This window comes from Desarmillaria tabescens (assembly GCF_030435595.1).
Source record: "Desarmillaria tabescens strain CCBAS 213 chromosome Unknown EV420scaffold_50, whole genome shotgun sequence".
Classification (NCBI taxonomy): Eukaryota; Fungi; Basidiomycota; class Agaricomycetes; order Agaricales; family Physalacriaceae; genus Desarmillaria; species Desarmillaria tabescens.
The window spans coordinates 305048-319752 of record NW_026848349.1 but is presented as its reverse complement, the minus strand read 5'-3'; the positions used below and the strand labels follow the sequence as shown (position 1 = coordinate 319752).

At 48.4% G+C, this 14705-nt stretch overlaps 3 protein-coding genes across 3 annotated transcripts; 2 read left to right on the top strand and 1 right to left on the bottom strand.

Moving 5' to 3' along the window:
- Window positions 1–977: 977 nt before the first annotated feature.
- Window positions 978–5701, top strand: EV420DRAFT_973316 (argonaute-like protein). Its single transcript, XM_060484220.1, has 28 exons — window positions 978–1028; window positions 1091–1686; window positions 1755–1874; window positions 1921–1923; window positions 1980–2137; window positions 2187–2266; window positions 2316–2379; window positions 2430–2942; window positions 2991–3146; window positions 3197–3337; window positions 3396–3421; window positions 3470–3603; window positions 3659–3723; window positions 3780–3892; window positions 3946–3961; window positions 4015–4094; window positions 4150–4241; window positions 4290–4444; window positions 4504–4585; window positions 4640–4681; window positions 4738–4755; window positions 4805–4880; window positions 4937–5093; window positions 5150–5161; window positions 5218–5231; window positions 5284–5372; window positions 5423–5586; window positions 5644–5701. Exons 2-28 carry the CDS (start codon window positions 1458–1460, stop codon window positions 5644–5646), a joined length of 2802 nt encoding a protein of 933 aa, XP_060325480.1. The 5' UTR covers window positions 978–1028; window positions 1091–1457; the 3' UTR covers window positions 5647–5701.
- Window positions 5702–8241: 2540 nt separating this feature from the next.
- EV420DRAFT_1484386 (argonaute-like protein) lies at window positions 8242–12391 on the top strand (the record flags this gene model as incomplete). Its single annotated transcript, XM_060470071.1, has 26 exons — window positions 8242–8407; window positions 8478–8597; window positions 8704–8861; window positions 8911–8990; window positions 9054–9105; window positions 9157–9663; window positions 9712–9867; window positions 9918–10058; window positions 10113–10138; window positions 10188–10321; window positions 10377–10441; window positions 10499–10558; window positions 10613–10687; window positions 10750–10829; window positions 10886–10977; window positions 11030–11184; window positions 11239–11332; window positions 11372–11413; window positions 11475–11492; window positions 11546–11621; window positions 11679–11835; window positions 11893–11904; window positions 11962–11975; window positions 12029–12117; window positions 12168–12331; window positions 12389–12391. The coding sequence occupies 26 exons, from the start codon at window positions 8242–8244 to the stop codon at window positions 12389–12391; spliced, it is 2736 nt and encodes a 911-aa protein (XP_060325479.1).
- A 514-nt stretch (window positions 12392–12905) lies between these two features.
- Window positions 12906–14322, bottom strand: EV420DRAFT_1648468 (uncharacterized protein; the record flags this gene model as incomplete). Its single annotated transcript, XM_060478171.1, has 2 exons — window positions 12906–14234; window positions 14287–14322. 2 exons carry the CDS (start codon window positions 14320–14322, stop codon window positions 12906–12908), a joined length of 1365 nt encoding a protein of 454 aa, XP_060325478.1.
- Window positions 14323–14705: the final 383 nt, after the last annotated feature.

The following is a 14705-nucleotide window of genomic DNA, read 5'->3' as shown; positions in this document are numbered from 1 at the left end:
GGTTATCTTCAGTTAGGGCTGCGCACCATCCGTATCCGTACTGTATACCGTATAGTGACGGATGCTGACGGTGTCGGTCCGTACACTTACGGCCGTCACGGTCGTGAACAGCCGTATATTCATTACGGTGAGCTCGTCCTGTAAAACATGGTAGTATGGCATCCTTAAAGTGATAAATTAATGTGCTAACCTGTCTGGCAAGTATAGAGTGCATCTTGACAAAGAAGTCGGTCATTTGGGGATGCTCTACTGGGCTCGAAGGGCCGAATGATGACATCGTAATGCCCTATGATGAAGATTTAGAGTCAGAGGAACGCCAGACAGGTAGGAAACAGAAAGGACATGAAGGTAAGCTGTTTTAATTCACTTTAGAACATGTATTGACAGCTCAAAATCCCTTGCCAAATCCTTCAGCATCGCCACATAATACGGCCGTCGGTGGCCGAATTGTACGGTACTGCTGGAAGGCTTCACGGCGTCGGTACGTATATCGTACACCGGATCCGTAATATAACGGTACGGTACGGTTACGGCGCGCAGGCCTAGTTTTCTTCACCTTATTCTCAGCGCTTGTGCTCTTGATTGAAATCGAGGCACGACTTAAGCTCAATGGTCTATCAGACAGCCCCCTTATGCCCCGCTACTACGCACCTTGTGCGTGCGAAATGTGCTGGGTGGTATGGTGCTTCCCCTTAGGACGATAGGAAACTTCACATCTGCTGTATCTGATCATACGTGAGAGGCGTGCAAGGATGCATCGCAGACAATGCGCCTTCTACATGCGGTAGCTTCACGATTCGCGCACGCCCTTCCTTTTTACCGGACCACAGCACTTCATCGGCACCGCATGATTTCTCCGTCCTGATATCACGCGAGGCTGTGACCCAACCTCATTTTGAATGCTCACAAGTGCTGCTTTTCAATGTAGGGTGTGATTTTACATCGCTGTGATACTCTTACGTGGATTATACAGATCTCCCGCGTTATTGCTCGATCCAGACTCATCAGCTGACAGCTGCGTCTTGGAGGTGGTGTCCTTTTCTCGTGGGTACCTGCAACCCTGCTAATCTCATTTTTCGCCTTATACAAGATTCCGTTAGCGTAATTTTGAAAGGTTGCTTCAGCTTCTGACTTCATAGAAGGCCTGGTATATTCTCGACTCGTCTCTATTAAAGGTTACAGCACTGGAAAGACTCCGAAGCTCACACAAAATTCAGTCTTGATCACTAGTCGTGTACTGCATGCAGGTCGTATGGGCACTTCTTTACACTCACGGCTTCTGACTCTTGTTCTATTCATTCGCAAGCAACGAACAAGCGACACAGTCGGTTCTACCCGGTAGCTTGGTTATCGGCATCTCGGCTGTCCGCAGACGCCTCTTTGATCTGATTGAACGTCTCCTCCCATACCAACTAGTAACAGTCATCCACCTATTCTGCTCTACATTGTTTGTCAACATGGCTCCACGACGAATGGCACCTGGTCAACGAGGAGGGACTCCATATCCTGCTGAGGAAAGTGCTCCCCAGCAGCGTGGAGGTCCTCTTCGAGGGCGAGGTGGGCGAAGAGGTGGCGCACGAGGTGGCGCACGAGGAGGAGGCGCACGAGGAGGAGGCGCACGAGGAGGAGGAGGGAGGGAAGGAAGTGTTGTTAGGCAAGCAGCGAGTCCCAGTGTCTCCGTTTCCCGTAAGTCTTGCGATGTTTTAGAAAGGGTCTGTCGCTGTTGTTCAATATCTGATTGTTGATTATTGTAGCCGCTGTTCAAGCCATTGGTGTCCTTCGTCCTGGGTTCGGCAGTGCGGGCAGGCAAACTACTGTTTTTGTGAACGCATGCGAAATGGATACCCCTGACATTACGATATATCACTACGATGGTAAGGTTTCTCCCTCAACAAGTCGCGATGGCTTACACGTCTTTAGTTGGTTGGTATCTTCAGGATCTGTCGTTATATGCGTATGATGATCATTAATTTCTATAGCCATTGAAAAGTCGCTCCGCCAGGCTTTCAATATGCAGCTGATCGAAGCGCTGCAAAGCCAGCACCTGGACATGTTTTCCAAAGCAGCCGTTTATGACGGCAAGAAGAATCTTTATACGAGCTACAAGTTGGATTTTGGTGATAGCCATTCTCGCCAGGTACGCTTCCTGATCCACGCTAACGTTCGATTTATTTCAATGAATGCAGTTTAACGTCATCTGGACCGAGAACAATCGCGCATCCAATTTCAAGATTACCCTCACGGAAGCGAGGGAGATCAACATGGAGTAACTCTCCTCGTCGTCGCCGTGTAGGATGAAAACTGATTTCCCGCAGAGTGCTTCGCAGATACGCGGCTGGTCAGCAATCCTGGGACGAAAATGTTTCCACCGGTCTCACAGTAGGTTTTATCGTTTATTGGTGACTTAGCTTGACCTGAGAACGCTTCAGGCTTTGAACATCGTGATTCGCATGGAGCCGTCTCTTAACCATCCATTCAGGGTACGATCGTTCTACAGCGACAAGATCAGGGCACCTCTAGCCAATACAGGACTGGAAGCCTGGCAAGGCTACTTCCAGTCAGTTCGACCAGCGTTGAATCGTCTTCTGGTCAATATAGACATTTCAACTGGCGTCTTTTTCAAACCGGGTTCGCTTATCGAGCTATGCCTCGAATTTTTCACCGGGAATCGCAGAGAAAACGCGGACAGGTATCTAAGAGCATCTGGACCGCAGGCAATACTCTCAATGCAACGACGCCGTCTCCAAAGCTTTCTTTTTGGTGTCAAGGTCGAAGTAGAGTCGGCGGCTGGTCGGAAGAAGCCTCTTACCATCCATAAGTTGACGGAGCTAGATGCTGCGTCCACTGTATTCACTCCGACCGGTGGTAGACGGACCAATGTAGCACAGTACTACGCACAGGCTAACCAAAGGCTACGGTATCCAAACATTATATGCATGCAGGTATGTCTCTTGTTGTCATAGCTGGGAAATGTGTTGATTCTCTGCCAGACTGCGAAAGGTGATGTGATACCTCTCGAGCGATGTTACGTCATTCCCGGCCAGCTCTCTCGGGCTGACCTCAATCCGGATGCTACACGAGCTATGGTTGGCTTTGCGACGAAGAGGCCCGACCAGCGACTGAGTGCGATTCAGACCGGTATCCAGGTCCGATTTTTGTTTTATCAGATGTTATTTTCTCATTCTCTTTCTTTTAGGTCCTTGCTTATGGCCAATCCCGATACGTCCGGGATTTCGGACTAGACATCAAGACAGGTTCTCTACCCATGGAGATTCCTGCGCGAATGATCAACGCGCCGGAGCTTAAATACGGAACAGGATCGAAGCAAATGACTGTTGTGAGTACTTGATTTGTTAGGGATACATATACCTTCTCTCTAAATCACCACTTATCAGCGGCCGAGGGATGGAGCTTGGAACTTGTAAGTATTGATCTCGTGGTTGAAATTACATGACGTGATGTCTCCTAGGGTCGACAAGAAATTTTTTAGGCCGATGCCTCTCGGACCCTGGATCGTTGTGATTTTTGTTCCACAGAACCGCTTCCGTCCAGATGAAGTGAATAGGACTATATCTGGTCTGATTCAAGGATGCGAAGCTGTCGGTGAGTCATTTATCTAGCTATCACCATGTCCTCGGATTCCGATTAATCCTTCCAGGCATAACGGTGCAAGACAAGCAACCGTTATGTGTCTACAAGAATGCCCAAAGCGTAATTGATCAGGTTTGCTTGCGAATATTGCATTTCGACGCAAGGCTGGCTTACAATGGCTTGTATAGTCTATATCTGATGCCCTATCGGAAGCCAGATCTAAGCGTAAAACGGTGCCTGCGTTCATTCTTTGTATTCTTCCTGACGGGAGCAACGCGGACTTGTATACGGCAGTCAAATTGTGAGTCCCCTTATTATTGTAAGAAGCGTTGGTGACTAGTGTCCTCCTCTCAGCTCCGGCGATATAAAGGTTAGTGGTTTGTAACGTACGCTTAATAAAGTCCTCACCATCCGTGTTTACAGAGAGGCATTGCCAATCAGTGCCTGCGGGTCGGCAAATGTAGAAGTGCCCGACCACAATATTGGGCAAACGTTGCCCTGAAGTAAGTTTTTCTTTGTTCGATAGTCGAATGAGGAAAATAAGCGAATTTTCTCTAGGATTAACGCCAAATTGGGCGGTATTAATGTAATCCCGGATCCGAGGTCTGCGTCTATCATTTCCGACCCTAGACAACCAACAATCATCATGGGTAAGTCAACCTTGGGATACTTGAGAGCGTAGCTGACGGTGGATACAGGCGCAGACGTCATGCATCCAGCACCAGGCAGTCAATCGCCCTCCTACGCGGCGGTGGTGGCAAATATTGACTCTGATGGCGCACGATACATATCGAAGACCAAACTCCAGTTAGGGAGGCAGGAAATGATCGAAGATTTGCAGACAATGACAAAGGTTTGGCTACTTCTTTTATGTGTGCATGCGGTTGTGGCTCATTCGGTGCCATGTGGTAGGATCTGCTCAAGTCATACATAAACAATCGAACCAAAGTAGGGGGGGTCAAGACGCTGCCAAAACGATTGATATTCTTTAGGGGTGGGTCATTGAATACCTGTTTTCCTTGTTGATAGTTCTGACCCTCGCTGGTAGACGGTGTGTCTGAAGGCGAATTCAAACGTGTTTTGGATCTGGGTAAGTCATTGTGTTGACATATGCGTTCACAAAATCGCGCTAACGTCCTTCTGCAGAACTGCCTTTGCTTCGAGGTACCTATTTTCTTATCCTTGCTACGTCTCCCCGTGCTGACGACTCTAGCTGCATGCGTTGACGCTGAAATCTCTCCACCTCCCAAAATTACGTTCATTGTTGTCGGGAAACGTCACCATATGAGGTCTGCTTGCTGTTCTTTCCTATTTAGCAGCGATTGTTGATCCGCTTTTCTATTAGGTTCTTCCCAAAGAATGACAGGGACAAAGATGCGAGAAGCGGTAACCTCCTCCCAGGTACCGTCATCGATCAAGCAATTACCAACCCAGTCGAGTTCGATTTCTACTTGCAAAGCCATGGAGGCCTTCTTGGTACTAGCAAGAGCTCGCATTATACTGCACGTTAGCTTCTTAATTGTATTCGTCACTTCGCTAACTGTCTCGTTATATATAGGTTGTGCATGATGTGAGTAGCTCGCTCGTTCTGGTCTGCGCGGACACTGATTCACTTTGCACCCTCAGGAATCTGAGTTCGGGTATGTCTTACACTTCTTATATGTACATTAAGAGAACTCATGCTCTCTACAGCCCAGACGCGATCCAAGCTCTGGCTTATACGCTCTGTTTTACCTACGCCAGATCGACGCGTTCAGTGTCCATTCCCACGCCTGTCTATTGTGCGTCTTTTCTGTTCCCCGTAGTCTCCCTTACTTAATATATTCGACAGATGCCCATATTGTTTGTAGTAGGGCAAAGACACACTATGACCCCCAGGGCACCTCGTCGTCGATCGTGTCAGGAGGGTCGCAAACCCGAGAAGAGACACTTGCCCAGCATCGAGGACAGTATCAAGAGGTACATAATGCTCAGGCAATGCGCATGTATTTCATGGTCAGTAATGCTTTGTTATAAATCAATTAACGATGAGACTAACAGTCTCTTTTGTAGTGACCTTCGTCTACTGCCATTATACTATCTTCATCGTCGGGACGTTATCATCTTCAATGCTTCTTACTGATCTAATTTGTTGCAACTCGGACATTGTTTCGTTGTTCTTTTGCTAGTTGTCCTTCCTTTTTGTTATGAAATGAAACCCTGCTCCCTGGTTTATGACATTGTATCTAAGGCGAAATGAAGGACCCGTACTTACTATTTTTGGTTTGATGTTCAAAAAGGTTTTTCCTACGCGCATACCTTGAGATTCACATAGTAAGTTCGAGCTGCTCCCGTTCTTAGCCGTAGACGTCCAGCTTCGAGTTTTTATCCAAACAAAGGATACGGCTCGCGAATTGATTCGTGGGATCAGGCAGATGGGCATCAACGTCCCTCACTCAGAAAGCATGTCGTCCTTTTACTCTAAGCGTCATATCCTATTCACCAAACCCCGCCCATAAATGAGCACGATGCTCCAAAACGTAAAACTTGGTGGCTGTGTCTTGACTCGCGACGCGTTTGTTTGGATGTGTTGTTTCATCAAGGTCACCTCCTGCCTCCGATAACTCCGAGGACGCTTAATCTTGCTCAGTCAACTGCTCAGCGCTCTGAGCTATACGCTGCACTATCACCGGGACGAACTCAGTCTTCTTTTTATTCCTTGCGGCCCTTTGATTCGATTCCGAGTCGATTCCCGTCCTTTCGGTGATCGACAATTTCTCCTCCCTGTTTGGTCCTCCTCCACCCAGAAGTCTTTTGCAATAACAGCGCCCCCCTCTGGCCCCCCAAAGTCTTTGCGACCACATTAATTCTTCCAAACATTTTTGTCTCCCCCAGATGGCTGCTGCCGTCGTCAACCAAAAGGAACGTCTTCCAACATTTTTGGCCTTATTACGGTTTGAGGACAGTAGTGGAAGCAGCGGTTGATGTTCAATCACCGCTGAAGCGCTGACAATTGATGATGGCTCTTAGTGGTCGTATTCAATTCATAGATGATAGGTGCGCTTGTCATCATTTGATTTTTTACTGTCGTGTTTAACTTTTGTGTTCCAGCTGCGTAACTTTTTGCCGCTATGTACTTGGCAGGTTTGAGGTGCGATATTCCTGGAGCGTTGACCCATCATAGGAAAATGGACAAGATGGCAGCTCCATATCTCATTCAGACCAAGGGTAGCTAGGCTCACCGCAGCTGAGTTCATTACTGTGAGTGGCAATAAATTCATTGATGTACATTCTTAAGGTTGAAGACAGAATTTAAGGTTTGGCGCTGCTGCGATGTCTGGGAAACAAGGCGGATAGTTACTGTGATGCCTTTGTTCTGCAACGTCGTTGGGATAGGCATGTATTTCGCATTTCGTGCCGGATCGTGTCTGACTGATGTGTTTTAGTTTACTCAGTTCAGCCTGTACCAGCAAGCGACGACCACACTACCAGGAGCGCGTGAAGCACCGCTCAAATTGAACGGCTCTTGCGATATTTTGGTATCGGTGGTGGTTACCATCGAACGCACATCGCGAGACGGACAAAATGATTCGGCTCAAGTTGGGGTCAGAGGCTCGGAGGCGATGCATTTTGATGCCAAGCCCTTCAAAATCAGAACCTTGTGGTTCGAGTCGAGTCAGTCAGGTCATGGGACAGGCCTTCATCAAGTCTATATTTATTCCTTTACTTACCCTGAGATTGTTGATGTAGCGCGTCTTTATCTTACTTTCAGCGCTTTTGCTTCAAATTCAATTCGAACCTCAAATTGAACTATCGGACGTCTCCTAGTGCTCTGCTAAGAAACGCCTTGCGACCGCGCAATGTACCGGACAAAATGCTTCCCCTCGGAACGATAAGGAATTTGAGAGCTACTCTGATCACACCTAAAATGCGTGTGAGAAGATACAGCAGATGATGGGCCCAGGTCTCCTCTATAAGTATGGGTGGCTTTGTGTTTGCCTTTCCTTCCCACAGAGCCGCAGCACTTCATTAGCACTGCATCATTTCTTCATCCTGACTTCTGGGGCTGCCATGCGGCCTTATTGTGTATGTGCACAGTCGCCGCTTTCTAAAGTGGGGTGGGTATTTGCCTCGTTGTGATATTTTTACGTAGGTAACAGCTCAGCGCTTATTTTTCGATTCATACCAACCAGCTGCTTCTTGATTCTTCTCGGGCGGTGTCATTGTTCTCGAGGGGTACCTATCCGCGTGTAGCCTTTGTGTCAGTCCCATTGTTCATCCCGCGCATAGTTCTTTCACCATAACTTCTCAAGGTCACTCTGAGATCTTCACAATGGTACAGGTTGGGTCCTGGGAAAGGAAAGGGGAGGATCTCGTCCCATCTCTATTGAACTTACAGTGCTTGAAAGATACGAGTCATACAATTATCTTTGATGGCTCTGAGTCACATCATTATGTATCCAGTCCAGTGCATCCTTCGCAACTTCTTACCCTGAATCTATTCATTCGCGAGTGACAGGGCCGATTCTACCCGGCAGGCTGTCAACGGAGCCATCCGCATCCCGGCTACCCACAGGGTATAAAAGGACGCGTGTTTTGCCCTGATTCGATAGGAACGCCTTCCTAACTGTCATCTACACCTCCTCTATCAACTGTACTTTTTCTTTCAACATGGCTCCACCACGAATGGCACCTGGTCAGCGAGGGGGATCTCCGTATCCTGCTAGGGGAAATACTCCCCAGCAGCATGGAGGTCCTCCTCGGGGGCGAGGTGGCGGGCGAGGCGGAGGTGTAGGAGTTACTGGGCCACAAGGCGGTCCCAGTGCCTCCATTTCTTGTAAGTTTTGTGATGCTTACATAGAAAATGTGATGTTTGTGGTTTTTTTCTAATCGTTTGATTCTTTAAGCTGCTGTACAACCTGTTGGTGTACGTCGTCCTGGATTTGGGACTGCGGGCAGGCAGATTACCGTTGCCGTGAATGCTTGTGAAATGAATATACCGGACATTACGGTTTATCACTACGACGGTAAGATATCTTTCTTCTCGCCGTGTCTATGGCTTATGCTTTTTTAGTCGGTTGGTATCTTTTGAGATCTGCAGTCAATACGTGGAATGATTCTTGATATTTCTAGCAATGGAAAAGTCGCTTCGGGCAGCGTTCAACTTGAAGCTGATCGTCGCGCTGCAGAAGCAGTACCCCGACGTATTCATCAAGGCAGCCGTTTATGATGGCAAGAAAAATCTGTATACGAGCTATAGGTTGAATTTTGGTACTGAGCATCACCGCCAGGTACGTTTCTTCACCCGAAGCATCGTTCGATTCATTTCAATGCACGCAGTTCAATGTGGCTTGGACCGAAGGAACTCGAATATCGAATTTTAAGATTACTATCACCGAGGCGAGGGAAATAGATTTGGAGTAATTCTCATTCATCTTCATAGTGCAAGACAAAAAACTGACTGTCTGCAGAGTACTTCGCAGGTACACGGCCGCTCAGCAGTCCTGGGACGAGAATGTGTCCACTGCTCTCACAGTACGTGTTGTCGATAGGTGGACTGCCTAACGTGATCTGAGAACTTTTCAGGCCCTGAACATCGTGCTACGCATGGAACCGTCGCTCAACCATCCATTCCGAGTCCGGTCGTTCTACAGCGACAAAGTCAAGGCACCTCTGGCCAATATGCCGCTGGAGGTCTGGCAAGGCTACTTTCAATCCGTTCGACCTGCTTTAGGCCGTCTGCTTGTTACCATCGATGTCTCTGCCGGTGTCATGTTCAAGCCGGGTCCCTTGGTTGAGACGTGCGTCGAATTCTTCGGCGGAAATCGCAAAGACAATCCGGACAGGTATCTACGAGCGCAGGCAATACCCCCATTGCAACGACGCCGCCTCCAAAACTTTCTCTTTGGTGTCAAGGTCGAGGCTGAGTCTGCAGCTGGGGTGAAGAAGCTTGTCACCATCCACAAGCTCACGGAACGGGATGCCGCGTCCACAATTTTCACTCCGACTGGTGGTAAACAGACGACCGTAGCGCAATACTTCGCCCAAGCGGAGAACAAGAGGCTACGGCTTCCTAATATTATCTGCATGCAGGTACGATCTTTGTTCTTGTATTCAGAAAAAGTGTTGATTGCTTGTTAGACTGCGAAGGGCGCCGTGATTCCCCTCGAGCGATGCACTATCGTTCCCGGCCAGCTTTCTCGGGCTGAACTCACTCCGGATGCTACACGGGCTATGGTGGAGTTTGCGACAAAGAAACCTGATCAGCAATTGAATGCAATCAGGGCTGGCATCCAGGTACGATTTTCGTTCTATTATATGCTCTTTGCTCATTATCTCTCCTTTAGACTCTTTCTTATGGCCAATCGCAATACGTCAGAGATTTTGGACTACACATCGACACCAATTCTCTACCCATGGGGGCCCCTGCTCGGGTACTCAACCCGCCAGACCTGAAATACGGAACGGGATCAAAGCAACCGAGTATTGTGAGTACCCGATTCATTAGGGTGCACAGTTTTTGTTAAATCACTACCTATTAGCGACCGAAGGAGGGAACGTGGAACCTGTAAGTACTAATCTCGTAACAGAAATTCGACGACCTGACCCCGCCCTAGGGTTGATAAGAAATTTTTCAAGCCTATGCCCCTCGGCCATTGGATGGTTGTGGTATTCATGCAGCCGAACCGTTTCAGTCCAGATGATGCGAAAACGGCAATAAGAGGTTTGATTCAAGGATGCGAAGCTGTCGGTGAGCTACTATTCCCTCCACCCGAATGTCTTCAGGTTCTGATCAGTCCTTCCAGGTATGCCGGTGCAAGAGAAGCAGCCGTTGTTTGTCTATAAGAATCCACAGAGCAACATAGACCAGGTTTGTGAATGTCTATTGGACTTTTGACGCAATGCTAATTTACAATGGCTTTGATAGGCTATTGTTGATGCAGTAAAGCAAAACCGAGATGAGCGCAAGGCGACTCCCACATTCATTGTGTGTATTCTCCCTGATGGGAGCAACACGGATTTGTATAATGCAATTAAACAGTATGTACAGTCATCGCTTCCAGGCCTTGGAGTATTATTAACGGGTCATACCATCTCTAGCTGCGGTGATATGAAGGTTGGCGGACCATAGTATTTCCTCACTCGTTACTCTTCCTCATCATCTTTCTTTCTCCACAGCGAGGTGTCGCCAATCAGTGCCTGAGGGTCGGCAAATGTAGAAATGCCAGACCGCAATACTGGGCAAATGTCGCACTGAAGTAAGTTGTACTTGCCTTCAATCACTGAATGAGGAAACTGAGCGAAATCCATCTAGGATTAACGCCAAGTTAGGCGGCGTCAATGTTATTCCAGACCCCAAGTCGGCGCCTATCATTTCTGATCCTAGGCAACCGACGATCGTTATGGGTAAGCAAGCCAGTTTCAGGAGACCGGATAATGTAGCTGACGGTTGGTATAGGCGCCGACGTGATGCACCCAGCTCCGGGGAGCCAATCGCCCTCGTACGCTGCAGTAGTAGGGAACATCGATTCCGACGGCGCTCGGTATATAGCCAAGACCACACTCCAACTAGGGAGGAAAGAGATGATTGAGGATTTACGCTCGATGGCGAAGGTTTGACTTTCATACGTGCTTGTTATCTGCGGCTTATTGGATGTGATACGATAGGATATTCTCACGTCGTATATGGGTTATAGAGCCAACGTCGAGAAGGTTACGACGCCGCCCAAACGACTGATCTTTTTCAGGGGCAAGTCATCGAGTAGTTGTTTTCTTTAATATTGCTGACTCGCGACTATAGACGGCGTGTCCGAGGGCGAATTTAAGCGCGTTTTAGACTTGGGTAAGTCATAGCCTTGTTATTGTTAGCCTTTGAATCCTTCCTTACTTACGTCCTTCGGCAGAACTTCCCGAGCTTCAAGGTCATTCTTACCTCCACTGCGTTCCTCATTCTGTCGTCTGATAATAACCTTAGCTGCCTGCGCCGACGCTAAAATCTCTCCGCCTCCCAAAATTACGTTCATCGTTGTTGGGAAACGTCACCATACCAAGTCTGCTCGCTTCTCTTCACTATTTAGCAACAATCACTGATACAGTTTTTCTATCAGGTTGACCCCAAAGGATGGCAAGGAGAGAGATCCGAAAAGCGGTAACCTCCCTGCTGGTACTGTTGTCGACCAAGCAATCACCAATCCCATCGAGTTCGACTTCTTTTTGTTGAGTCATGCAGGCCTTATTGGTACAAGCAAGAGTTCGCATTACTCTGTACGTTAGCTTTTGTGGTTGTGTGCGTCGTTTGGCTGACCGCCTTGTTATGTCTAGGTTGTGCACGATGTGGGTTGCTTGCTCGTCCTGATCTGCACTGATATTGACCGTCTCTTGCACCAATAGGACTTCGGGTTTGAGTATGTCTTCCGCTTCTTCATTACACACTTTGTCAAACTCACGTTCCCTACAGTCCGAATGCGATCCAAGCTCTGGCTTATACCCTCTGTTTTACCTACGCTAGAGCGACACGCTCGGTGTCCATTCCTACACCTGTCTACTGTATGTCCATTCTTTTCCTCATAGCCTCATTTGCTTAATATATTCAACAGATGCGCATATTGTTTGTAAGCGGGCAAAGACACACTATGACCCCCAGGCTGCTCCGCTGTCGATCATGTCAGGAGGATCGCAAACCCGAGAAGAGACACTTGCCCAGCACCAAGGACAGTATCAAGGGGTGCATAACGTTCAGGCGAAGCGCATGTACTTCATGGTAAGTAATACTTTGCTATAAATGGACTACCAATGAGACTGACTGTATTTTTCGCAGTGATCTTCAACCACTATCGTAATCTCTAGTGTCTTTCTCGTCGTGACTTTTACTATACCAAATGCTTCTCACTGATCATGTCTGCTGTATGCTTGTTTTGTCGTTGTTCCGGGTGCTGTCCTTATGTTTTGCTATAAAATGAAATGTTGTTGTTTGACTTTGTATACAAAGGTGAAATGAGGAAGTGAGGCGAGGACACTTTTGGTACATCACGACTCGCAGTGATGACAGCTCGGAAGATGCTGGTTTGCAAGCAAAAAACCCAATCCTTGATACAAACATCTCCCGACGCAAATTGTTTGGAATGTTGGTGCCCAAACCTACCTGCTCTTTGTGTCACCATGCGATATCCCTGAGGCAATCGGCACTTGTCGGCATATGACTGAACAGAAATATAATTCTGGCACACAACTCGTTCGAATCCAGTTGTCACCCATCTCCACCGACGCTACTAAGTTTTTAGCATCCGATCCAACGTGGGACTGGGACTCGCAGTCAAACAATCAAGTATGTAATGTCATTTCAAAAAAGAACATCGCTTAAGCAAAAACACTTGATCCAATACCCTCCTCTCAACCGTAAACCCATAAAAACGTTCCCCGAGGGCTCTCACAGTCTCTTCCCCAAAACATCCTTTAACAAGCCCAATCTCGACCGATCCCAACGCCTCCAACGTCATCCGACAATGTACCATCCCCAACAGCAGGTCTTCAGGGACAGGAGGGTTCATCACCATCTCCATAGACTTCAGCTTCCGCACCATAGACGTCTTGGACATGAACGCGAGGAGTTTCGTCGTCACGCACGATATCGAATGCCCTTTACTCTCCCGCAGCACAAACTCTTCCAAGTTGGGCGTACTCTCCAGCAGCGCAATGACTGCAGCATCATCAAATGTCGTGTTATCGACCAACGTCAGCCGGGTTAGCCCCCGAATGAATGGCGAGACAACGGACGGCAGCGTCTTGGTGCAGTGCGTGATGTTCAGCACCGTCAGGTTAGGAAGAGAGAGTTTGGTGGTGTCCAAAATCCCCGAGACGAACCGCGCGTTGTATATAGATCGGAGGGAAAGGACACGGAGCGGCGAAACGACATTATCCCCCAGTTGCGCGTGGTGGCACATCGGAGCCTTGATGGTCATGCTCTCCACATTTTCGAGGTACGCGAGGTGGTCTGATATGAGGGGGCTGTGGCAGTTTGAGTAGCTCACGCTGGTAAGCTGTTTCCACGGAAGAGCGGAAGGCGAGGAGTAGTTCTCGTGCACGGAGCCTCGGAAACGGACACGGCGTAACTTGGGCGCGCGCCGGATCAGACGCGATGCTTCGTCTAGGTCTGACATGTCGTTGATGCTCCAGCACGAGCCAATGGTGAGAGATTCGAGGAGGGGGAGGTCCAGTCTTCCCTGCCGGGTCATTGAGAGAAATCCAGAGAAGGGGATGGTAACGTCGAGTGAACGCCACCGAGCAGCGTGTTCCACACATAGTTCAATGGGTTCTTGGAAGCACTCGTTCATGAACATATCTTTGCTGGGAATGTGCATAGCAATGTCCAGCGCTCTGTGACCTGAATGCGCAAGGTAGGCGCCGATGATTTCATTGTCGCACCAACGTCCGATGAAGATGGACGACCAGAAATCAGGCGAGGATAACACGATGGTGCGCCATCGAGAGCAGACGAGCGACAGACGGATTGGAGTTACGTGTCTCCAAATTGCAGGGAAAAGATTGGAGAAAATCGCAAGGAGAAGTTCGGTGGGAAGGCGGTCGATGGGTGGGGGTATCGGGGAAATATTCTGCGAAAATGAGGTAACATCGAGTCGCAATTTCTTTAAAGGTGGATTTTCTGTCTAAGTATGCCACTATTCAGGAAATATTCGCGAATGAGCAGAGGCGACGCACCCACTGGCAGACCGTCTCCGTGTCTACAGCTCCCATCACAGCCGAGAAAGAATCAGGGTACTCTGTATCACTATTAGTACCATTTCATTCAGGAATAAGAGCAGCAACCAGGAACTCACTGTGGTATGATGGCGGTTGAAACGAAGGAGAATTTTGAAATTTGCCACCGGGTACCGGTTACCCACGATCCGGATGTACCGGTCCGGAAGTTCCACGTTCGTCTCGAATCACCCTGATGGACTAAGATTCCATAAAATGTCCTCGTCCCTCCTCCTCCAAGGTTAAGAAGCGTTTAGCTTAAGGCTTGTGTCCAGAGCCTCGCCATTATCCCCCGCTCTGTTCGTATTCATCATCACGCTGTAAGGCCCGTCCAAACCATTTATAAATTTATAATAGCGGCTCAGTCTGGCCCACTACTA